At 33.4% G+C, this 25,000-nt stretch overlaps 1 protein-coding gene across 4 annotated transcripts in view; it reads left to right on the plus strand.

The window, feature by feature from the left end:
* The window catches only part of slc4a4b (solute carrier family 4 member 4b), a 47,072-nt gene that overhangs the window by 5,956 nt on the left and 16,116 nt on the right, over positions 1-25,000 (plus strand). For all 4 annotated transcript variants that reach the window (XM_043234321.1, XM_043234320.1, XM_043234318.1 and 1 more), the window contains exons 2-12: positions 4,954-5,024; positions 7,973-8,146; positions 11,943-12,078; positions 16,132-16,292; positions 17,398-17,577; positions 20,085-20,161; positions 21,897-22,054; positions 22,206-22,293; positions 22,378-22,532; positions 23,147-23,263; positions 23,999-24,173. In XM_043234321.1, coding sequence (XP_043090256.1) covers positions 4,954-5,024; positions 7,973-8,146; positions 11,943-12,078; positions 16,132-16,292; positions 17,398-17,577; positions 20,085-20,161; positions 21,897-22,054; positions 22,206-22,293; positions 22,378-22,532; positions 23,147-23,263; positions 23,999-24,173 — 1,492 coding nt within the window. The remainder of the gene's footprint in view (positions 1-4,953; positions 5,025-7,972; positions 8,147-11,942; positions 12,079-16,131; positions 16,293-17,397; positions 17,578-20,084; positions 20,162-21,896; positions 22,055-22,205; positions 22,294-22,377; positions 22,533-23,146; positions 23,264-23,998; positions 24,174-25,000) is intronic.

Raw genomic sequence — 25,000 nt, forward strand, 5'->3', positions numbered from 1 at the left:
TGGAATGAGGAAAATAGGTTTAGGTGACAGGAGAAAATGAAGAATTTCAGTCGCTGCAAGTATTTCAGGAACTGCTGTGACGTGCTTTTCTGCCTTGTTTTCAGCCCAAATATCCAGAAATTCTTAAACCAAAATCAAGACGGATTTTCCAGACAAGTGAAAAGTGTTGTTGTCAGAATAAACAAAAATCTAAATTAAGGGAGAACATTAAACAAAATAATCTTATTTCAAACAGAAAACGAGCAAAACCTACTCGTTCTTTCTTAAAAAAATACTATAATTTTTGCTTGTCTTGGAAATCCTGCTCGATTTAAGGATTATTTTATATTTTATTAAATATAAAATATATTAAATGAGCAATGCTATTCAACAAAAAAACTTAGTTTGGCTTAGTTATGAATTAAAATGTTACTGTTCATGAATTTAGGGTATGATTTAGTTAATATTAAAAAATTGCCAAGTCTGCAATTATTTGATCAAAAATTTTGAAATATTACTACAATTTAAAACAGCTGTGTACTATTTGATTATTTTTTCAAATTTAATTTATTCCTTCAGAATAAATCAGAATTTTCACACGATCCTTCAGAAATCATTTTATTATGCTGATTCTCTGCTTGAGAAACATTTATTATTATTATTATTATTATCGATGTCAAAAAACAGTCAACCCCTTAAAACAAAAACAGAAACATAGAAATAATTCAAATAGCCCGTACAGTCATTTTTGAGAGCGTTTCTCAGTTGAAGCGTTCTCATTAATGACTCTTGTTTAATTTAGGAAGGTGATATTGATTGAGTCCGGTGTGTTTTGGACTTTCTCTTCTCGTCTTTCTCTCATGACGTGTGTTTTCCCGCTCCGCCGTCAGATGGAATGATTAACTGGCTCGAGCCGCTCGGGATTTAAAGAAATCTACACCATTCGGTCCTGACTGTTACACCATCTGCTTCTCCAAATGCCTCAAACAGACGTTGCACTAAACTCTGGCTTAACACCCGGCTAAAGTAAACTAAACTAAGCGCTAAGACATTATACAGCCAATCAATGGCTGCTGGGAACGGCATAGGATTATTCCTCAACCGAGTTCATGTTTAAATTTGTAGGCTGCGTTTATTTGATCAAAAGGGTACAGTTTTCAGAAATCGTTATAATATTCTAATATTTAGTGCATAATTAATGTCTTTACTGTCAGTTTAATGCGTCCATGCTGAATTAAAGTTAAGAAAAATAATAAAAACAAATATTACAAAATAAATTAAATGGATTTAATCACACACACAATATATGCAAATATAGACACATTTTTTAAATTAATTATAAATATGGAAATATAAATGCGTATACATTTTTAAAATTGTATTATTTATTATTATATATATAAAATATATATATATATATATATATATATATATATATATATATATATAATCAAAGTTTGCAGTTGGGCTAGGTTTTGATTAGGTAAAAAAAATTAAATAAAAAAACAACACAATAAAAACATGATAATATAATAAATTAAGTTTTTGCAAGTAAATTATTTGGTCTTAAGCTAAATATGAATGCCATTGAGATTCCTGGGCTGTTACTATGTAGCACACAATGCTATTATTTTAACAGCCACAAGTTAATTGTAAATACCAAAAAAAGTGGCAAGTAAACCGGATTAAACTGAAACAAATTGGCGTTCCCACAGAAGCCACATTTTCCTGCTTCCCATTGTGTATTTAGTCTATAATAACATCAGACTTAATAGTCGTGTCGTTATTGAGTTGAGCTGAAGAATAGGGTTCAGTGACTGTCTTTCCACTTCAGGCGTCAGACTACGCTGACCTTTGACCCCAGGAAGAGTTTGTAGAAGTCTGCAGCTGTCAGACTGACACCTCGTTTCCTCTTTGACTGATTACTTGTGCGGCTTCTGTGTGACGTGTGTTATTGGCCGTTATCAGTGGAAATGCCAGTATCGCTCATCTGTCCCGCCTCTGAGAGAGTAAACACGGTGCAAGGGCTGCTGGGAGCCCGTGCGTCAGTCACTTACACACCTTCACTGCTTGTGTTTGCTTTAGCTTCATGACATTCCTCTGCCTGGGTCTCATGATTTTGCCTGTCATAAACTCTAATAAACATCATTTGTGTGTGTGTGTGTGTGTGTGTGTGTGCGTGCAGAAGTAACAGATTGTGTAGATGTAGGTGGAGTTGTACTGCCATATTTCTTCCCAGAAACTTCATATTTTTTTTATTTTAGAACAATTATGATTTTTTTTTCATGGTGGAATTTCATTAAGAACAGTTATAAAGTTTACATTATCAAAATGCATTTAGATTTTTCATTATTGTGAATGTGATTGCATGTAAAAAAATATATAAATTAAAAAAATAAATGAAATTAATATATTGTTAATTTAAATATACCTTTTTTATTTAACATTTTCCATCCTTGTAATGCATCCAAATGTTTTACTTTCGAGTTTTGTGTTTCTTATTAGTATTTATTTTTGTCCAATGAGAAAATACAGTATTTGGTGTATTTTAAATAAATGCATAAATTAAAATGGAAAATGAATTAAATGCACAAATTAAAATGAAATAGAAAATAATAATAGATTAAATATTACCTAAATATTTTATTTTAGTTGTGTATCTATTTACAGTATTTTCTAAATTTAAATGTATATATTTTAAAAATCCATATAACATTATTTGATTTGCATTGCAGTCATAAGGAGAATAATACTTGAGTATTATATGACAATGCAAAAAATATAGGCATAATCAATATATGTCCTCTTTCTTTTATTTTTGCTGGTGAAATATGTCCATGAACTCTTTTTTTTATGATTTATTCAACTTACAATACTGTCTCCACACTTGACGAACATCTGTTAAATGCATCTCGACCTCTATTTCCCGTTTGTGTTCCACTAGGGGTTAATCAACTTTATTTAGTCTGAAATCGGATGCGCTGCCAGAAAAGCGATTGTCAAATGCTGATCCAACATTTTGCGCACGTGGCAGTCCGTCTTCCTCGCAGCGCGTGAACGGTTATTATAAACCCGCAGATTAAAATGCATCTGGCTCATGTTTAACATATATTAATCCCTAGAAGTTGACAAATCCAGTGGGTTACACGGCCACCTGGCCTTTTCTTGCCATTCAGAAGAACAGAGGATATGATGATGAATGAGATCTTTTCTGTGAATTCTTTATTTCTGTAAGCGAGGATGGAAATGTTTGCGTGACGTGAATGAAGAGAGAGCAGCTGTGTAGCCAAAACCCCGGCCTCACGGATAAATGTGTCAGTGAGGATATTTATTTTATTTATATATCAAGACTAGGCAATATATATGACCAAAATATTGATTTTATTATTCTTACTAATGCAAATATGAAAATGTGATAAAATATCTTGTGCCGAACGAGAGAGGTAATGTTACGCTCCATTTCGCAAACAGTCTAGTGCGCTGGTCTTTAAAGTGTACTTCTTTGTCGGTCCCTGCGAGAGAGGCGGTCAGAATCAGCATGTGGTCACTGTTTAGGGGGCTTTGTTTTCAAGTTCGTCTGCTGGCTGTTATCAAACATGTTTCCACTGATGTGGGCGCCCCCTTTTGGGCAGCAGTCATCATGCCAAAACATATACCGCTCATTGCGCGATTAATACCAATACAGCTGTTATGGTTTGTGTTTTTTAATTGTGTTTGCGTGTTTTTCTCTCTGGACTCTGATATGTTGTCCAACGACGGTGTGCGTGATCGATAAGAACGCCGAGAAGAGCTCATTGTTGGTCCCGTCTCGTTTGGGTTGAGAGCTCCTGGATCCCTCCTCGGGCCCGTTGCCAAAGACGTCTCATTAACTGAAATATGTCTGTTTTGTTCTGAAAACACTTTGTCTGCAGGACGAAGAGCGCAGGGGTGTCCCGCCGGTGTATTTTGACTAGTTTGTTTGGGTTTTGTTTTTTTTGGTTAGGGAAGTCGTATTTTTATTTTAACTAATATTTTGTAGTTGTTTGATTATCAATGATTTTTTTGAACATTTGGGATTCCATTACTATTCTTATCCAGCTTTATTAGTTATGATAATTAAATAGTTTTTCTTTTACTAATATTTTGTAGTTGTTTGATTATCAATGGTTTGAACATTTGGGATTCCATTATATATATTTATAGTTATGCCCCGCTTATATATATTTTATATTTGGCATTTAGAATATATATATATATATATATATATATATATATATTTTTTTTTATTTATTTTTTTTTCATTATTTATTGAGGCTTTTTCCTAAAATATTTAAATAATATTTAAAAATTTTGCTCTTTTTATTGCATTTTGGATCCAATAAATGTATATATATATATATATATATATATATATATATATATATATATATATATATATATATATATATTATTATTATTTATTTTTTCATTATTTATTTAGTTTTTTTCCCCCTAAAATACTTTAATAATATTTCACAATTTTGCTCTTTTTATTGCATTTTGGATCCAATAAATGCAGCCTCGGTGAGAAAAATATGCATTCACATCGATCAACCGCAACCAGTATTTCTTGTTATGCTATTTTTAATGGCATGCTTTAAGCGGAAAGCAATATCAATACAGATTTTCTAAAGAAAGCACGAGCAGTGTTCCGCTAAGTTGTTTTGACTCCTATCCATTTTTTTTTTTTAATTGTTTCAAGTTCAACGTGGAGTCATTCCAACACACGAGAGAGGCGTGCGATGACTTGAATCACTGAATTACCGAAACCAGACTGCTTCAGTTTTACCGGCCTGATAAACAGGCGAAGGGGAAAACACGCTGATCTGCTTCTGTTCTAAGAAACGTGCGCTTGAGATTAAACAATAAAAATCAGATCGATTCTGGTTTCGTTTATTGACTTTGTATTCAAAAATACTTTGTGTCTGACTTTCCCTTTCTGTGTGTGTTTTTCAGAATGGAGGATGAAGCTATAGTGGACAGAGGAGCGTCTTACATCAAAAACGTGTGTGATGAAGAGGTTGAGGGTACGAAAACACACACACACACACACACACACACACACACACACACACACACACACTTAAATATAGTGGGATATTGTATCTGCTGTGTCTCGGTGACGACTGTGGAGTCTTAGTTACTGTGGATTGAGTTTCACGCTCACTTTCACTCACTCCTCTCTTCTCTCCGAAGGCTGTGTTTTTTTATTTTATTCTTGTATTGGTAGTAATTTGTTCTTAAGGGCAGGAGGGGATTATGAGCGCTGCAAAGCTCTACACGTGAAGATGTTTACTGTCTTAATCCACACACACGCTTAATCTGTTTCTACATTCAGGACTAAATGTGCACCACTTTAGTGCATTGTATTTTTTGTGCACGACCTCACATTTTTTCATATGCTGCCGCCAAACCCCCTCAGCTGCGTTGTGTGCGTCTTTAATTGCATTTTATGATAAAAGCAAACAGCGATGATGATCATAATAATTACAAAACTGGTAAATAAATTTTACATAGGTTATCGGTCTAAATGCTTTATACGTGTGCGAGACTATTTAAGAAAAATGATATAAATCAAAAAAGAAATATGATTTATATTAAGACATTTTTGATAAAAAACCTATGAAAAATGTCATAATGAATCAAAATATGTGATAGTGCAATCTATAAAATATAGAAAAAAATATAAAAGGTATATAATAAACAGATTTCTAATAATATAATATAATATTCAAACCCAAAATAAAAGATTTTGTTTGTATAATCTATATATATGTGTGTATTGTGTATATTTATTATGTATATATCCAACTTCACACACACACACACACACACACACACACACACACACACTATTATATTTAATAAAAATATATTTTTTATATATTGCTTATATATAAATGATAATATAAATATAAACATATAACTATTTTCAAGATATATATTGTATGTGTGTGTTTATATATAAGTAATAAAACACACACAAATTTTTTTAGATGCTATTGATGGCAACTAATTGTTTTACAGCACTATATAATATAATATAATATAATATAGTATAATATGATATAATATAATATAATATAATAAAAATCTATTTAAAATTTATTTAATAGTTCTTTTTTGGAAACTTTGACATTTTGAGAAATATTTTATTCATATTTTATAGGTTAAATATGAAAAAACACACTCTGCTGTATTTTAGGGTTCCATTTAAAATATGCCTCTTACACGACACCTTAAAAGAAGCTCATCACAGAAATGGACGCAATTTGCGGGATGCTAATTTAATCGTGTAAAAATGTAAAGTGTTTATTAAATACTAAACTGTCTGCGTAGGCCACATTCAGATTTGCAGCCTCATTTTTTTTTTTTTTTAGCCATGTTTGCAGTCCAAATAATTCCTTAAATAAATTCTGTGCTGAAACAACACAGGCAGTGTTTGCAAATAAATGACTGGACACAGTCGAGCGCGTGAATTCCCCAGAAAGAACAAATAGCCTACTGCAGGTTCAGACGTCTAAAAATATCTGCACATCAAAAGCAAAACAAACACATTCGCAAACATGAGCTTTTCACACACTTTCGCTCTTTCTATTGCTTCTCCCTCTCCCGTCCTGACTGAACTTTGGACCTTCACATGATGATATCACACGCGCACGCACACACACACACACACACACACACACACACACACACACACACACACACACACACACACAGAGACACGCACACACACACACACACACACACACACGCACACACACACACGCACACACGCACACACACACACACACACAACATGCGTGATCGACTGATGACTGGATTGATGAGCGGCTTTATTAGTCCTTATATTGTTCAGTGAGTGTGTGTTTATCTAAGTGTGTGTTCTCTCTGTTTAAAAATCCACTTCCTGGAGATGTCTTGCCATTTCCTGCCCGATCAGCTGTAAAGGAAGTTGTTGTCACTTATCTATAATCTAACAAGTGTGAGATATGGGTCAGACTTTCCTTTTGAAAGAACACAAACGCATGCGAACACAGAAACGCAGTGGCTTTCTTATACACGCTCCTCGTCTCATTGCGAACATTCATTAGTGCTAGTTCTTTCAAAGAATTAAAACGGCTGAAACGTTTTACTTTGAAACGTCTGTCATCAGTTATTGTCATAAATGTACTGTTTCCCATTAACATATTAGGGTGACTCACAATGTAATCACATTGGTCGTCCTCACATTACTGCTGTTTTAAAATTATTTATAAAGTATTTATTCATATTTTGAATTTGCACATTTTAGCCTTTTAGCCAAATGCAACATTTTTATTTAAATTTTAGTATTTGTATTTTAGTAGTTTTTGCACTTCGGTTTATTTATTTCAGTTAGTTGCCAAGGCATCATTTCTAAATTTAAGTGTTTTTCAAAGTGTTATAACTAATATTAAGTTAAATTTAAATTTAAATTAAATTAAAATTAATTTAATTAAAATGTTTTACAACACTGCATCACATTGTGCCAGTTATTATTTGTAAAATAATAATAATAATAATAATAATAATAATACATTTATTTAGTGTTTTAATTTTAGTAGTTTTGAACTGTTTATTTCAGTTAGTTGCCAAGGAAACTATCTCATTTTTAAGTGTATGTTGAAATTTTATATCTAAAATTAAATGAAATAAAATTTTCTTAAAAGAATTTACAACACTGCATTACATGAAAAAATGTCCTTGTAAATTCACAAAAGTCCACACACACACACACACACACACACACACACACACACACACACACACACACACACACACACAGTCATTACCAAAGCAATGATTATTAGTCTTTTTTAAAATCTGGTATATTACTGTGATCTATTCTTAGCCTTTAATGTTTAAGCTGTCACTCTGATATGTTTGTGTTTGTTTGTAATCCTGCGATCTTTGTGTGTGTGTGTGTGTGTGTGTGTGTGTGTGTGTGTAGGTCATCACACAGTCTACATTGGAGTTCATGTGCCTAAGAGTTACCGTCGCCGTCGACGACACAGGCGACGATCCAATCACAAAGAGAGGAGAGAGCGTTTGACGGAAAACGTCAGCGACAAATCAGACACGGAGACTGCAGACGATCCGTCCTCCAACATCCTCAAACCTCTCAGTAAGTCACAGATGAACACAAACCACCATCGCTGCACTACTGGAGGCCTGTGGTATCAGTCTGATCTGAACAGTGTTTATTTCCTGCCCAAAACCTCCAAGACTTTAAGCTTTGTTTGCCAAACCTAAGTCATTATTTGCTGATAATCATCAGCAGTTTCTTCATCAATCCTGCCTAAAAATGAACTCAATTGAACGAAATCAGTCAAACACTGGAGTCCTATTTCACTTCAAAATGACACTTTAAAAAGAATGAAGTGTAATTTAGGACAATTAAAATATTTTTGCAACACATTTTCACCCCAAATATCATTATTTAAATGCAAAAAAAGCATATTTATTTATTTGTTTAAATAATGTAAATTATGAAATAATTTTTTTATTTGCATTATTTTAAAATATCTGTATATATGATGTGACGTATATAATATATGTTTAAATTATATGAATGTGTTTTAGTATATATTTAATTATATTATATATTATTATCATTGTTAGGTGTTTGTATATTATGGCAGTATTGTTTGGAGATTATTATATAATAAAATAAAAATATAGAACAATATTTTTAGTAAACATCTGTACAAAAAGATAATAACTAATAAGAAGATAAACATAAAATGTTTGGACACACCCATAATAATAATTTTTTTATATATATATTACAACAAATATCTTAGAGAAAAATGTTCATAAACTTGCTTCTAAATGTAAAATTAAAAATAAGTTATATATATATATATATATATATATATATATATATATATATATATATATATATATATATACATACATTTTTTTTGTTTTTTTAGATATATATATACTGACATTTTTATAAGATATATGTTCTAAGATTAAATGGTTAAAAATGCTACATTTACATATGTTGTGCCAAATTTCTTTTGATTTGTTTAACAACAAACTCTATTGTTTATTATAAATGATTATTACTTCAGAAGACGTCTTGGTTTTAGCCTTTTTTTTAGGAATTGCTTCATTCAGCCTTTCACAAACGAAATAAGTCATTCTTCTTGCAAGACGTTTCACGCGCCAACCTTCAGAGATATGTCCCAGGCCTTTATCACAGAGCGATCCACGATGTTCTGGAGAATCAGGGAGCGACTTAAATGAATATGATTGAGCCGAGAGCGATGGAGAGCGAGAACGAGATAAAGTGGCGCGGGCAGCCTCAGTTAAAGGTCTTTGTGCGTGCTAATCTCTGCTAATCAGTGACACGGCTGAAAAGGCAAAGCATCGAGCTAAACAAGTGCACAGTCACCTTTATCTGCACTTATCCTCGGTGAACCCGCTCCACCTCTCCGTCTCTCTCTCTGACTGACGCTCCTGTGAGAATCACACGTCTAACAAACACATTTCTCACATCAATAGTATGCTTCTCATGGCCGGATTTGTGACTGGATTTAGCATTAGCGGTCAGCTGATCTCGGCAGTGCCGCTTTTTTGTGTGCATGCTGGCTGCGTAACGGGTAATTTTAGCCTCTTGCGGTGAGAAGTGTTAACTTTTAGCCCGAGTTACGTTATTATCCTCTCTTTTGTGTACAAAAAGGCCTTATTTTCTCCCGAGAGGCCGTTTCAGGCCGCGTTGGGAGGGAAACAGTCGCCCGGCTTTGGCTAGTTTAGCTTAGATTAGTTTAGCGTGCTACAAATGTGATAAAATACAGAGAGAGAAAGGCAGTGCATGTTTAAAGGCCTTTGATATGGTAAAATATCAGTGTTCGGTTTAAAATCTGCCGATAGATTTTTATACAATTCCATAACATTGAAATGTCATACTAGTGCTTATTATAGTTGTTTTAGTACTTGGTTTGTCTCTCTTTTGGTTTAATGATCACCGCGCTGGAGCTCATAGGCAAATATCTTGGTTATTAGTTCTAGAAATAAACGCATTTCTTTTTAAACAAGCCCTACATAGTTCATAATGCCAAAATAGGCACAAGTAGCATATTGCCGTTGATGAGAAAATTCTAGGAAAGTGTTTTTAGTTGCTTTTGTTTAATGGCAAAACAGAACAGAAAGTCTGACAAAGGTATAAACAATTTTCTGAAAATCCTAATTACTATTTTCTCTTTATTATTCTTTGTACTTTGTGTGTGTGTGTGTGCATGTGCATATATATATATATATATATATATATATATATATATATATATATATATATATATATATATATATATAAATATACAATTTTACAGGTTTATATATATATATATATATCTCAGTAAAATTGTGAAATATTATTATAAATCAAAATAACTGTCTTCCATTTGAATATATTTATATAATAATAAATATATGATTAATAATACAATTATTAAAAATAACTAGAATTTATTCATATTGAAAAGAGTTTAGCTGTTTCATATTTTTGTGGAAACTGTTTCAGGAATCTTTGATGAATAGAAAGTTCAAAAGAACAGCAGTTATTTGAAATACCACATTATAAATGCCACTTGCGAGCAATCAAATGTGTGCTTACTGAATAAAAGCTCAAATATTATATGTATCTTCAGAATTACGCCGAAGCAAAGAAACGATTCATTTAAAACTAATGAATGAGTTGATATGTATCAGTCAGACTGAGTGCTTCAGCCTGTCCCTACATGTCTTTACTTTGACCTGAGGCCGACTCGAAAGCATGCACATCTGCACACATGCACTGCAGGCACTGATACACATTCATACGCCCGTACTTCATGTGCCAGTGCAGACCTTGAGATGAATCAAAATATTCAGTCAGTCACTATGTTGCAATGCGACCGAGAGATTTCCACATATACTGACTTCCCTAACCAGCAGTCTGTCCGGAAACCTATTTTTTTTTACTTGATTTCCCAGACTCAGGCACAAATCTCGCAAAAATCTTGCCTTAAAAACCTTTAGTTTCTTCTAGCTTTACCCTTAAAAAGGCCCCGTCTTTGTCATGTGAAAGTGCACACATTTAGAAAAGGTGTGCCGCTAATTAATCATTACGACACTGCGTTTATGAGAAACGCTGCCAGACTCTTTCATTAGCCACAACAACTAGACTTCCTCGCATTACGAAAGCTTCCTTGTGAAATTCAGATGCAGGTCAGTTGTGGATTTCTCAACACTTTATCTGTTTCTGTTGGTCCAGGAAATAAGTATCGCATACTGACGACTTCTTGGGTGTAACACACTGGATGTTTACAAGAAAGCTCATTCATCTTGTTGTTACATAACACCTGCGATAGAAATAACCTGTGATTTCTATTACAGTCACACCTCACGCAAACAGAGCGTTATTGTTTTCTTAAACGTTTCCGTGATTGTATCTATTTTGCATGACTTTGCGGCCCCGAATTACGGAAAAGTTCAGACGTTTTTTAAAATTTGAACAAAATGAGAACTGAAAGAGTTTCACAAGTGTTACAATTTTATTTTATTTTTTCGTTTAATGATTTAATTTAGTGATATCAGTGACAGAATCATGTCGATGAATGAGGCCAGAAGACCAGAAGATCTTCGGCCTTGCCCCTTTTTTCCAGTTTCTCTTATGATGGTGTTCTGTAGATAATGAGATTTAAAAAGCAATATTTTTACGTCCCTTTTATGTTACAGACCTGATGTCAATGAACTTAATTAGTTGCTAGATATTCCCCCGACCGAATCATTTCAGAATGTCTTGATTTTTCAACCCTTTGTTGCCCCCGTGACAACTTTCTTAAAACCTCTAGCAAGCCTCACATTTTGAAATGGAAAAGTGTTTTAGTATTTTTAGGCCTCTCTCACCCCTGGTTTGTTGTTTTCCCCGTCAGTTTCTCCGGCCGCAGAGAGGATTCGCTTTATTTTGGGGGAAGATGACAGTGGTCCTCCTCCGCCACAGCTCTTCACCGAACTCGACGAGCTTCTGGCCGTTGACGGTCAAGAGATGGAGTGGAAAGAAACAGCCAGGTAAGAGGTCTTTCTACTATTAAAACATCCTGCCGCCTTCATCGCTTAAAATATCCTCCCCATTATAAACAAAGCATTTATTTAATCAAGCAGCAAAAATCTCGTTTGTATTTTTGTTGTCACACAGGCAAATATATTTGCCTACAGCTGCCTCCAGAACATTTAACCTATATATACTAATAGATTTTTAATAATCGATCAGTCCAGCCCAGTGTTGCCAAGAATAGGGCTACTTTAACACCCTTCCTGCAGGGTGTTTTTCATGTCCGGATGAAGCGACCCCAATAACGTGATGTTAAGCCCGTGGACTGCAACTTTTATCAAGGGAACGCCGCCAAAAATATTATTTTATCCCACAGGAACGCATTTGTTTATTTATTTTAACCGAAAATTCCCTCCGAGACGATTGCCAGATTTCGAGTAGCAGTTGGGCCGGTTTTTTTTGCGAAACCTGGCAACCCTGGTCTAGCTGTTTTTGTAGTGTGCCTCTCATAAAAATAAATCTCAATAAGCTTAGTTCATTTTTATTTTGATATGAAACAAATAATCAGATTACATTTTTAATTTTATCACAATATTCAAACAACAAAAGCTGTTCTGGCGGCGTTAAACGTGAAGAGGCAAGTCGCTGTAGATCCTCGCTTTAAAAGAAGCGGCGACACGAGGCGCGCGTGAACTGATCCGCTATAAAAACAGCTTCAGCACGACAAAAAACATGTAGAAACCGCCAAAGGTATGTTTAAAAAAAAGAGTAACGTTACAACTTACTGAAAGCCGTATACTGTATTGTGTATATAATCGTTCAATCGGTGTTTAAACGTAAACAATATGACGCGTGACGTCACTAACGTTACCTCAGAAAGAAACGTATTTTATGTTTGAATAAAACTGTCGTTTTTTTATGACGGCCACAGTTTAAATGTTTATTTCAAAGGTCGATATAAATATATAGGTTTTAAGTTTATTTATTCAATAATATTCAGTTCAATATTATAGTACAAACTGACTTTTATGTAGGTTTGATAGCGTTTAATTATTAATAATTGACTCAGAATCGAACTGCAAACTTGTGAATAAAACTAATCGAATTGTTAAATTTGTGTATATATATATATATATATATATATATATATATATATATATATATATATATATATATATATATATATATTGGTGCAAAATACATTTTCATTAACCTTTATTATAGAATCTTAAGGGAATATATTAAAATAGCTACAGAAACTCAATTTCTGCTGCAAAGTAGCTCTAAAAGACAAATGATTCAGTTCGAGTTATTTTAGTGTTGATTCAATTCAGTTCAGTAGTGTAAACTCATTCATTATGAACAAATTGGGTCCAGCTATTATGTTAAAATCTTGTCATTCTTCAGCTCCAGTCAGTTCAGCGTGACTTCGATAACTTCGCAAAGCAAAATGCGTCAACCGCAAATGTTTTTGATCCGGCTGTAAGAAGCTCGGCGGAAGACAAAGCTGTCATCATTCAGTTCAGTTCCCCAAAAATGATTTCCAGATTTCGGCTAACTTCAGCCAATGTTTTCTTTCGGCTGCTTTGTCCTCGTATGTAGGTCAGAAACGCACGCTTGAAAGGGGGAGACCTCTCGTCCGGCTCGGCTAAAACAACAGAAGTATTCAAAGCTTTTACTTTTAGCGTGCCACTTGACTTTTCTCAGGATTTCACACATTCCTGTTTTGCGTGCGCCGCTCACGTATGCTATTAGATAAGAGCTTGGACTCCAGAATATGGGTCAAGACGTAACACAAGAGCAATATGCATCTGGACTAAGTACACGGTTTATTTATTTTCCAGTACTTAAAGGCCAACAGTGACTTCCCACCATTCACTCAAGCGAGTAAAAGATGATGAAATTGTATATACTGATGATCTGAGGGCAGGTTGGGTTGAAAAGCGAGAGTTATCAAGGATCTGAGGGAAGTCACGTCAGCAAACGGACAAAGCAGCTTTCATCTGGTCCAGGGAGCTTTGATTTCCTGCGTGTATTGAGTGACGGATGAGCTGCTGGTCTTGTTCTGTGAAGAACGTATCGACTGACCCGCACGCGCCGGCCCTGCTAACTCGTAATTAAATCTGAAATCAACTTTTATTTAACAGGAAAATCATGTTTTTGAATCATTCTTTGCAAAGTTAAAAAAATTAATAATAGGAGATTATTAGATTGTTAATAGGAGATTTATACTGACTTTTCACATAGATTTTCATTTTTTTACAATTAATTTGTTTAATTTTCTTTAAAAAAAAAAGAAAAGAATAATAATATGAAAATTATGTAATTAAGTAAATGATTCATAATGTAATTCTGAAAACCTGTTTACAGTATGATTATTTTTTTAATTATTGTATTATTTATTTAATACAATTTTAATTAGTTTTAAGCACATTTTTATCATGATTATTTAATTGAAAAATTCACTTATTATTTTGAGGAAATAATACTGTATTTAAAAAAAAGAAACAAAAATATTTTTTTATATACTGTATATACAATATATATATTTATATATATTTTTATTTTTAAATAGCTATGATTTAAAATGTGAATCTGAAAACCAGTGTAGATTTTATTTAAACCGCATATACATGCAAACACAACAAATACAAGACCAAATGAAGCATGAAAGTATATATTTTTTATTTGAACTAAGGTCATTGATACATTTTTTAATTAATATTTAAATGCATCGGTCGATACAGGGTTATTGAGTTAAGTTCATCAAATGATGCTCCTTTCATGCAGCGACTCTTATGCAGTTTCTTTGGATTTGCATGTTTCAGATTTACATGTTAAAAGCTACATGGACAACGTTAAAATGAAACCATTTGCAAACAAAGAGCCCTGTGTTTTCATGTGTGCGCACACGTGTGTGTGGATGCACAAAGCCAGAGTTCCCAGAGTTCTCGTGGTTCACCTGAGTTTCAGGTAACATATCAAAATCGCAGGCCGCAGTGTGTGTGTGTATCACTTTTGTCTCGGATATCATACCCACGCTTGGCTAAACTCAGCTCAGCAGCCTTTCTGCACAAGATTACAGAGCTCTAAAGGATAACTGTGTGCTTGGGTATCGTTTCTCAGACAGATGTTCGCTCAAGCAGACATGGGTAAGCTGAGCTTTAAGAGGCTTTGAATCATTTTCATTCTTTTTTACATCAGAAAGCTCAATTATTTCGCAGAAAGGACCTCATAATATTTTCATAAAATACATTAAAAAACAGTACCGTGGTATAGAGATGTTAAAACAACGATAATCAATGATTACCATATTATAAAACGCTGATCCAAATTTTTGAGTCCGTAAGATTTTAACTAAAAGGGTTTGTTTGCTCACCAAGGCTACTTTTTTTATTTTTTTAATCCAAAAATCTGTAATATTATAAATATTTTTGCTATTTAAAACAACTGTTTTCTGTTTAAATATATTTTAAAATGTAATTCATTCCTTTGATTTAACCATCATAACTTTCATCTTCAGTGTCACGTGATCTTTCAGAAATCAATCTAATATATAGGTTTTCAAGAAATATGTAATTGTAATATTCCTAATAAATGTATAATTAATATGTATTTGTATATTTAAATATAATTATATATTTCATAATTAATTTAAACATGTTTTTATTATTATTAGCGTTGGAAATTGTTTCGTATTTTTAAATGTTGTAGAAAACCGCTTTATATTTTTGTAAATGCTATTTTTGTTGCAGGTTCTTTGATACATAGAAAGTTGAAAAATCAATTTAATGCATCTTTGCTGAATAAAAGTGTTGATTTCTTTCAAAAATGTTAAAAACTGAACAGATATTTTATTCAACATATATTACCATGGTACAATACAATCTATTAAATAACACAGATGGTCAAAACACCTGGTACTACGATGGTAAATGTTTACAAAATATAATATTTTCATTGTAACGTGAAAAGCGACATTATGGTACATGGTCAAAAAAGTGAACTGACGTCACAGTGCTCTTAATATTGTTGATTATTTTTATGCGTGTTGTGTGTGTTTTTCTCAGATGGATAAAGTTTGAGGAGAAGGTGGAGAAGGGTGGAGAGCGGTGGAGTAAACCTCATGTAGCCACTCTGTCTCTTCACTCGCTCTTCCAGCTGAAAAACTGCATCGAGAAAGGAACCATCAAGCTGGACATGGAGGCCAACTCACTTCAGCAGATCGTCGGTAAAACTGCACTTCAGCACTTCAAGAACCATTTGTGGCTGTATAGGGCTCTTTAGAGATACAAAAAGATCTTCAGATCAGTGTTTTTTGGGGGCGTTTAACTTCAGAGTTTCACTAATTAAGGCTTTAAAAGTTCCTAAATGGGATCAGACATGTATTTTCTTTTTAGTACACTAGTGTTTGCCCCCTTCCTCATTTTCTTCCAGGTTTGTCATACTTTAATTGTTCCATATCACCAAACAAATTTAAGCATTAATCAAAGATAACACAAGTAAACACAACATGCAAACCGCTGTTGAGAAAAAAGCATAAAGGCTTGTTTTCGGTTTTGCCAGAAAAACTTTTGGGAAAATGCTCTGTGGACTGACGAGACAAAAGTTGAACTTTTTGGAAGGTGTATGTCCCATTACATCTGAGACATCTATAAATTTGTTTTCTACTGATGTTTAGTATTTATTGTAATGTTTTTAGTGTAATATACAAGAGTGACTGCCAAAAGAAGAAAAGAATAATTCAAATTTTGTCTTTCTCCATTGTAGTGAAATTCACAGTTAAGTGCAAAATAATTTTTTTATATATATTGTTAATAATTACTTTTTCAGTAATTTTATTTGTAATTAAACTCGTATACAAAGGGCGATTTTTTTTTTTTTTTTTTTTTTTTTTTTTTTTTTTTTTTGGAACGTGCACATTTGTGTTTTTCCTTTTTTGTTGTTTGTTTTAGTAAAATACAAATGTGCACGTTCCAAAAAAATCGCCCTTTGTTCTTGTAGTCAAAATTCTTAGCTAAGCAAAATTATTAAATTAAATTAAATTAAATTAAATTAAATTAAATTAAATTAAATTAAATTAAAATTAAATTAAATTAAATTAAATTAAATTTTATTTTATTTTTTATATTTTATTTTATTTTATTTTATTTTATTTAATATTATTTTATTTTATTTTTCAGTAACAGTATTCCATTCCCTTTAATTCATTCCTATTCATTTAAAATATTTGTTTCCCCTTTGCTTACTCTTAAATGTACTTTTGTAAGACGTGCAGAAACCCAGCTTACAGCAGCAGCAGTACACACAAGCTAAAATGTGCCTCTGTGTTTCAGAGATGATCACGGACAGCCAGATCGAGAGCGGGCAGCTGAAGGCCGATCTGAAGGAGATGGTCATGTACACTCTGCTGCGGAAACACCGCCACCAGACCAAGAAGTCCAACCTGCGTTCGCTGGCAGACATCGGCAAGAGCGTGTCGAGTGCGAGTCGTCTGTTCAGCAGCCAGGAGAACGGTAACACATTAAACCTCTCTCTTACACTCTATCGCTCTCCTCATCTCTCCTCTCGCTTTCACCAGCAGCATCTATCAGCTCCATCCATCAGCAGCGGCTCTCGCTCGGTTTACAAAAGCTTGCGTTCATGGCAGATGTCTTGTGGGTAAAAGAAAACGGCAGATCTGCACGTTGCAAAAATTGGCAATACTTTGAAGTTTCAGGCTCACGAGTGATCAGATGTGCTGATGAGATGCAGTTCTTTATTTTTCTTTGCTGCGAACAAACCTCAGACCCTCCCAGGAAAGACTAGAAACCTCCAAACATGTTAGAGCGCTCAAGATGTCTTGTTTCTGAAATTCCTGATAGCGTCTTTTTCTAATCGAAAGCAACATGTTGATACTTTAGTGCCAATCTAATCGTGTTTCTCTCAGTTATAAGAAGCAGCCGACGGTAACATAAATTTAACAGGAAATCAAAATCGAGCTTTTTGGTTTTTGTTGATAGACAGACTTATCGTGATTCAGCTGGTTAACACAATTCAAAGAAAAACATGTTTGTTATCATAATCTTTCATCAGAAACAACTTTCCTTTTCTGCTGACATCATCAAGGCCCCCTCCGCGATAATACATAGATAATATATGATTTATTTTCTCAGAGTTTTACACAGAAAATGATCTCATTGTACAAGTATGTCTGGTTTTGAATTTAAGGTTGAAGAACTAGAAACTACTTCTAGAAATGTTGTCTAAAGGTCAGGAAATGTAGCGTGATAATAGCTCTGATATTTTCATAATAGTGTAGCTTTTTTTAGAAACAAGGTATTTGTTGTAATGCTAAATTATTATTTTTAATGTGCAGTTTACTGTCAAACAAGCTGAGGGCATTATTAAATGCTTTTTCCTGCAAACATGTGGCATTTGAAGTCTTTTTTATTTAATTTATTTTAGGAAATCTCTTATAAAAATGAAAAAACTACTAAATTTATCTTCAACTATTTGTGAAATATAAATATAATTTAAATATAAATATGGCAATTTCTCTTCTTTTTCTTGCAATAAAAAGAACTTAGCACTAAATCAACTGATATTTAATTTGATATTAATAAAGAATAAATAAATAATTATTCCATTTATATATTTTCAAGTGTTTTAATCGCTTTTAATTATTTTAAATCAATTTTTATTTTAACTATATAATTATTATACTGTTTAACTATTAAATAAAATTTTACAATTTTAAATTTCATTTTTTTAAATTATTTTTAAAAAATCTATTATATTTTGGTATTTTTTGCTATATGTCGGTATTTAGCTGACAATCAAAGTTTTGCATTGTATCTCTTAATTGTTTTAAAAAAGGCTTGTGGTATATGGGGTATTTTGAAGAATATATTATATGAGCCAGGTGTGTTTTTAACAGGTTTTTTCAACTTTATGTTTTTATACTTTATGTGTTTATGTTTTTCAGTGATGCATAAATATAAAAAAAAGATTCTTCTTTCTTGTAGTGACATTTTTAGTTCCGTGCTAAATTGAATGATATCTAATAAATAATTATAATCTTTTAATATATGTGTATGTACACAAACGCACACACGCAATATGTAATATCTGTAATTAGTTCTATAAATTAGTGTATATAATATTTCAAATTGTTATAATATTTCAAAGCTTCCCCAACACTGGTTTCTCCTGTTTCATAAATTGTCCAATCTTTCAGAAAATTTTGTTGTGTCTTCTTTTCAAACTCTGCTTGGTTTTCCTAAATGTTGTCTCTTTTTTTTTTTCCAATTGAATACTGAATCAACGCTTTGAACCAGATTTGTACTCGATTTCTCTGCTCTAATGCTTTCTTTTCTCTCTTCCCTGTCTCTCGTCCTTTCCCACGTGTCTTGATTGACATGCATGCGCCCTGTCTTTCCGTGTGTGTGTGTGTGTGTGTGTGTGTGTGTGTATGTGAAGCGCGCAGTCCTCTCGATCACTCTGTGCCTTGCTTTACCACCTTTGAACCTGACGAGCAAATTCAGATGCAGAGAAGCAACAGCATGGGACTTCTCTGTAAGTCTGTAGCTGAAGATTCAGACTGATTCATGCTAGATTTGCTCCTCTGTGAGTCTAGAAATATACTGTAGTCTAGTTCTCTTTAAAAGGCCAGCTTTATTGTACTGTATTTTTGGAGATAAGGGCCAAAGTGAATCATTTTATTTCATAAACGGTTAAAGAAACTCTTAAGAATCGCCTTAGACTTTACTCTAAACAGTACGTAGTAATTATACCGAAACACATGAGTGTTTCTGTGACTTTTATTTATTTTGATTATGACAAGATCCATCTAATCTCTTAATAAAGCACTGCATTAAAGGATTGCAGTTTTATGTAACCTGTCAAACAGGTTACTAAATGAATCTATTGTAATGTAGACGCACAAAATTGGGCCTCTTTGTTTTTAAGGGTGTTTTTGTATTTTCTACAGTTTTAGCTGCTGATCGTGTGTTTGACCTTTAACCTTGTGTGACCTCTGCAGGTAGTCCGACCACGGCCCATCGTAACCTGACCTCTAACAGCCTGAATGATCTCTCAGACAAGCCCGAGAAAGAGCAGGTACTGTGTAGTGTGTGAACCGTTTCGCCACATCAAGAAGCGACACAAGAACAGCGAATCCCAAAACAATGTCTAGGGGACATTTACCCCAAAGGGAAAATAAAAGAAAAAAAAAAATTTAAATAATATTTTTGGACAAATTAACCACATTTCCTCCCCAAAAATATTAATAAAATATATAATAGAAAACTTAACTTACTTTACAGTGCATACATGTTTTGTCTTTTATATAAATCACATTTTCATTTTTGTTTTATTATTTAAATCAAATCAACAAATTCTATCATGATATATAAATGCCTTACAGTGCGATAATATAATAATGTTAATGTAATTTTTTCAATATTATAATGTAATATATATCATATAAAACAATACTTATTTTCTGTTATATAATTAATAATTATTAATAATTAAACAAAAACCTCCATTTATATTTTGGTGTTTAGCTGTTTTTCACTATATGTCGGGGTTTAGCTGGCAATCAAAATTTTGCATTGTATCTCTTAATTGTTTTAAAATAGACTTATTTTGAAGGGCTATATGAGCCAGGTGTGTTTTTAACAGGTTTTGTAAGACAGGTTTCTTCTCCTGTGGGAAGCTCGATTAGGAAGCTCGGTTCAGCCCTGGGTGTGACATCTCTAGGACAGGAACGAGTGCGAAAAGACAAAAGAAACTCTTTCTCAAACACAGTAGCACACAATTGAAACTCGGTGGCTCTCTTTCACATGAGGCCGCTGTCGTCAGTCGTGTCAATATTTGTGGATTAGCGGGAGAGCTTTGTCAGTCTCACAGAGCTCTGGTTGTGTGTTATTCACACTACCGCTGTAATTATACTGATAACCTCAGATGAAAATCAGCCAAACCTCAAACATTACGCACACACAAGGCCTCTTTTGTGTCTGTGTGTGTTCAGGCTGTATGTCATCCCAGTGTTTAGCTCTAATGAAGTGCTTTTGTTTATTCGAGTTTCTTTCCATACTGCTTAGGTCTTACAAGATTTATTTTATTCCACTGAAATATGACCTGAGATATAATCTCATAAGCAAACGTTTAGGTTTTTTTTTGATAAATGCTTTATTAAATTAAAAAAAAAATAAATTAAATTAGATTTTAATATGGATCAGAAATATAATATATAATGAACAAATTTACAGTTCCATTGCAAATGTGTTATTTTAAATATACTTCTCATTTATTTCAAATAACAGCCTGGAAAAGTGTTGTGATTGTTAGCTTAATCGTTTAACTGAATTATTAAAAATATTTTTGCTATTAATTGATATTCAACAGAGATCATGTAAATAAATATACGTATTAGATTTATAATGTAAGCAAAAATGTAATTAAAATAAAATAACTGAAAGTTAGAGTATTAAAATTAAAATAAAGTAGAAATAAAGATGATAAACAAACTAATAAAAATATCTTCATGTAACTATAAAATATTAATTACAAATAATTCAAAATGTTACACATTTACATTAAAAATGACACACTTTTTAAATTATATTTATTTATAATATTAAATCGTAAATGCTATTGTAATACATACAAATATTAAAATAACACTGGCCTTTAATATTTCATTTAATTACAAATGCTTAATATTTAGTTCCGGTCTAAAAGCTGTTGTAAAATAGTGATTGAAGTTAATCTACAATTACATAACATTTATCCATAAACCATCAATTAGTGAACAATGCAACTTTTTTTGTATTGTTTATCTGTCTAGTTGAATAACAAATTCATGAAGAAAGTTCCCAGAGATGCTGAAGCGTCAAACGTGCTGGTCGGTGAAGTGGACTTTTTGGACACCCCCTTCGTGGCATTTGTGCGTCTTCAGCAGGCCGTCATGTTAGGAGGACTCACCGAGGTCCCCGTTCCCACACGGTAACCCACTCACTGCATTGAAACGAACGATAATCCCATTCTGGCGGATGAGTTACATTTTCAACACATTGTTATTCTTAGGTGAACTGTTCTCTTGAAGCTGTGCCCTTCATAAATCTGTTACTGTAACAATAACAGCGTTTATTTGTAGGTTCCTTTTTGTTCTGCTGGGGCCCAAAGGAAAGGCCAAGTCATACCGTGAGATCGGGCGCGCCATCGCCACGCTCATGTCTGATGAGGTGCGTTTATGCGCACGCTGATGTAATGTTTAGGTGATTTTAGCTGAACTGTGGCCTGACGCTGTGTGCTTCGGGCTCCTGCAGGTGTTTCACGACATAGCTTATAAAGCGAAAGACCGCGGAGACCTGCTGGCAGGCATCGATGAGTTCCTGGATGAAGTCATTGTGCTTCCTCCGGGGGAATGGGACCCTGACATCAGGATCGAACCTCCTAAATCCATCCCGTCTGCTGATAAACGGTGAACATCATACCAGCTCAATCAAATCCAATACTCGTTTCTTACTAGTTACTAGTTTTGGGCTGCTGGTTCCAGAACTAGTGTCTGTTTTGTTCGAGCATGTCATTCTTTCTCACAAAATATGATGCTTTTACAAGCATTTTCTACTTTTGACAGTCAATATAAATTAAGATTTATGCATCATCATGTTAGTAATCATAATTATTTGATAATCTAGAATCTGAGGGAGCCAGGGAAAGTCATCTTTAAAGTTGTCCAAATGAAGTACTTAGCAATGCATATAAATAACCAAAAATTAAGTTTTGATATATTTACGGTAGAAAATTACAAAATATCTTCATGGAACATGATCTTTACTTAACATCCTAATGATTTTTGCCATAAAAGAATAATCTATAATTTTGACCCGTACACTGTATTTTTGGTTACTGCTACAAATATACCTGTGCTGCTTATAGCTATTTTTGTGCTCCAGGGTCACATATATAATTGAAAAATCTTCATTTATACATAATGTATATAATGCAAAAAAAAAAAAAAAAAAGACTTTTGAATCGGCATATTCAAATGAGATAATACTAAAATGAAAACCGAGTGTGTGTGTGTGTGTTCAGTAAAAACAATATTGCCGGAGGGGAAAGTCTTCAGATGAACGGCGGTACTCCTCATGACGGGAGTCCAGCGGGCGGCGGAGGCCATGCAGTCGGTGATGAACTTAAATTTACTGGCAAGTAAGTATATAAACAGACACTAATACACGTACAGTACACTTGCTTTAACAATTAACACAGTTAACGTGACTTTATTCTGGCCTTTGTTATTTCTACACTGTGAAAAGTGCAGAAACATTTTATTACACTTTGTTTTAAGGTGTCCTTGTTACAGTACAGTTACACATTTAAGTACTAGGTCATATTAATTAACTACATGTGCTTACTGTATGGTTAGGATTTGGCCTAGAGTTACTTGCATGAAATTATGCACAATTAATTGTTATTATAATAATAAATTTTTTTCTTCTCCAAGGCTCCAATAAAAACAGTACAATTGTGAAAAATTATTATAATTCAGAATAACACTTTTCTGTTTGAATGCATTTTAAAGTATAATTTATTCCTGTGATGCAAAGCTGAATTTTCAGCATCATTACTCCACAAGATCATGCAATCCTTCTGAAATCATTCTAATAGGCTGATTTGCTGCTCACGAAACATTTATTATTATTATTATTATCAGTGTTGAAAATTAATATAGTTGTGGGTGCCTTATTTCAGGATTCTGTGGTGAATAGTGTTTATTTGAAATAGAAATCTTTGTAACATTATACATGTCTTTACTGTCACTTTTGCTGTAAATGTTTTGAACAGTAATGTAAGAAAAATTCAACTTAATCAGACCCTTAACGCTTACTTTTGTCGTATGCGTATTTTTCCAGGTTACTTGACCAGACACTTTTTCTCTCGTAGGTTTTGCGGCGGTCTCATTCTGGACGTCAAGAGGAAGCTCCCGTTTTACGCGAGCGACTTTTACGACGCTCTCAACATACAGTCCCTGTCTGCCATCTTGTTCATTTACCTGGGAACCGTCACGAACGCCATCACCTTCGGAGGGCTTCTGGGAGACGCCACCGAGAACATGCAGGTTCGGCTCGCCACGTCTGTTTCTGAGCGTCTTATCGCTGGGAGTTTGTACTGAGCTAGCGGCAGACGGCTTGGCTCAGCTGGATTTGTTCGGGAGCTCCTGAAAATAAAGTCTGGCCGGCGTCGCGTTGTGGATTTAAAAGCCACAGATAGCCGTTTGATTATTAAACACGTCACCTCAAATGTATGTCATGCTTTTCCTAGATCGGCAGTTTTGGAACAGATGTACATGTCGGGATTTGATCCGTGCTATTTTGAGAGTGACTTTTCTTCGAACAACTGCGTGTATAAATAGTGTCAGGATTGTGCTTTCGGACATGTGCAGTTTGCGCATATATTTAGCAGTGCATGTATATGGTGCAGGCTAAGGAGGATCAGTTATAAATAGCCTCAGATTACACACACACACACACACACACAAAATAACACAAATACAATTCAGAAAAATCCCTCTAAGGGAATCCTGCTCATGACCTCTGCCCTTTACCTACAAAGCCTGCCTCAGAAACGCAAATTAAATCTTCAGGTGCAGGTTGCAGATTGAACTGATTTTTTCGTCCTCATATGTTCAAAAAAGATAACTTGTGTTTGGAGTAAATATGTATACATCAGATATGAAAACACAATTATTAGTATAAATTTGATATGATAACTCAAAATCGAGATATCAAGTTGATGGGATTTTGAAAACATTAATTTATTAAATATGGAAGAATTATAACTAGCAACAATTGTTATTATTACTTAATAGTAATTAGAAATATATTATTATTATTATTATTGTTGTTTATTTTCTTTTTAATAATGTTGATGTAATTATTATCACCA

Source organism: Puntigrus tetrazona, unplaced genomic scaffold, assembly GCF_018831695.1.
Source record: "Puntigrus tetrazona isolate hp1 unplaced genomic scaffold, ASM1883169v1 S000001111, whole genome shotgun sequence".
Lineage (NCBI taxonomy): Eukaryota > Metazoa > Chordata > Actinopteri > Cypriniformes > Cyprinidae > Puntigrus > Puntigrus tetrazona.